Source organism: Tiliqua scincoides, chromosome 15 (assembly GCF_035046505.1).
Source record: "Tiliqua scincoides isolate rTilSci1 chromosome 15, rTilSci1.hap2, whole genome shotgun sequence".
Taxonomy (NCBI): domain Eukaryota; kingdom Metazoa; phylum Chordata; class Lepidosauria; order Squamata; family Scincidae; genus Tiliqua; species Tiliqua scincoides.
In genome coordinates this window covers 7165162-7166907 of record NC_089835.1, presented here as the reverse complement: position 1 = coordinate 7166907, position 1746 = coordinate 7165162, and the positions used below count along the sequence as shown (strand labels likewise).

The window sequence follows — 1746 nt, the reverse complement described above, 5'->3', positions numbered from 1 at the left end:
ATTTCTGCTCTCAACTTTGCTGGAGGGAGGCCCAAGATCCCCCCCCCCCATGAATGATGAATCAACCATCAGAAGAAGAGAATAAATAAGTGGGATGCATTCAGATTGCAAACAGATGTAGCTGGACCTGATCCTCAGGGATGCTGAGAACCCCCTGCTTCCCACTGGGATTGAGGGTATTCAGCATCTCTAAACCCAGGCGTGCATGTTCCACCGTAGACCTTCTGCTCTGTTCTTTTCCCGATGTAGTCAGTCCGTCAGAATTTAGCAGGGAGACAAGCAGGGGGACAAGCAGATGCTGCCTCTGCGGCCAGAACGGCGCCCGAGCAGACCGTACCCAAGGTTACCACCGTAGATACCTCTGCCAGATCCACCAGAGAAGCCGGATCCAATGATCCCGGTGCCCCCAATGGCACAAGGAGTGTTGCCTCCGACGGTCACGGGCTGGCAGCTGGAGGAGAGGATGGCCCCTGGGATGGTCACCACGGAGGGAGGGGGCTGGATGACCACTTCAGACGGTGGGATCTGGTTCACGCAGGAAGGGATGATTCCAGGCAAGGAGCCGAGATTGCCGGAGGTTTCAGCCAGGGTGCCGGCACCATATCCGTACCCCAGACCTCCGTAGCCCCATCCACCTCCAAGACCTCGGTAGCCCCATCCACCTCCAAGACCTCCGTAGCCCCATCCGAGGCCTCTGCAGCCCGTTGATCCCAAGCCCACGATTGGGGTGGAATCGCAAGATGGGATGGTGCAGGCTGGTCCGCAGTTGGCCATGTCTGAGCGAGGGGGTGAACCTGAAGGAAGAGAGAAGCAAGAGAAGACGAAAACATCAACAGGACATAGTGGGATGAATTTGTTTGAAGGACCACAGCTCAGTGAACGGGGCCTGTTTTGCATTCCGAATATTCTTCAAACCCTGGAAGACTCACTAGATCAGACCGGGACAGACCCATTTCTGAAACCCTGGGGGGCCCAGCCAATCAGCACAGACTGCACTGATCTAGGTGGCCCACTTGACGCAGTGGGTGGCAGCCTTCCACGGAGGCCCTGAGCCCCCCTAACACCATTCCTGGATTGGTGCTCTCCAAAAGCAGGGGGTTCCGAGGTGGGGCATTGTGATTTGAAGAGCTGGACCTTGGGTGAGGTCACGGCACTGCCAATCCGTAAATAAATCCTTCTCTATTTCCAATACGTATGGAAAATAATTCTGGGGGTGGGGTGGAAAGCATCAGGAAGCAGTCAATGCTAGCAATAGGCTGAGCCTAATTTTTGCCTCCTATAGATGCTGAAGAAACAGAGTAGCTTGGGGCAAACCTACTCACAGCCCAGGTTGTGGAGGGGGTGGACTTCTTGGATTGGGGCACAGGGGAAAACCACCTGTTCTCTGACCAACCTCGCCTGCCTCTCGTACAGAAGGCCACCTTCCCTATTTAAATATATTTTTTGATATAAACTGGAACTTCCTTGGCTCCCCCAAAAAGAATAATTAAAATTATAGTTGGTGGCTGAAACGTTGGCTGGAGATCCCCAGGACCCACAGAAAACAAACAGCCGCCAGTGTCCCAGAAGGAGAAGGGTGGACGGCTTAACTAGGGTGGACTACAGCCTACTGGAGTCTTAAGGTCTGCAAGCCAAGATCTGGGAAGGAGCCAGGTTGGGTTTCCCCAGAGCAAGTCTGAGCTGTCAAGAGGATGGAGGAGAGAGGGGTGAGGATGGAAAATCCTCCGCAGAGGGTCTTAGGATGTG

At 54.3% G+C, this 1746-nt stretch overlaps 1 protein-coding gene across 1 annotated transcript; it reads right to left on the bottom strand.

The window, feature by feature from the left end:
- Window positions 1–264: 264 nt before the first annotated feature.
- On the bottom strand, window positions 265–774 carry LOC136635072 (uncharacterized). The gene has a single exon (XM_066610171.1). The coding sequence runs from the start codon at window positions 772–774 to the stop codon at window positions 265–267; it is 510 nt and encodes a 169-aa protein (XP_066466268.1).
- Window positions 775–1746: the final 972 nt, after the last annotated feature.

What these genes read in the sequence shown, in the direction of transcription:
- LOC136635072 (XM_066610171.1), bottom strand. Translation starts at nt 774, where the DNA reads ATGGCCAACTGCGGACCAGCCTGCACCATCCCATCTTGCGATTCCACC.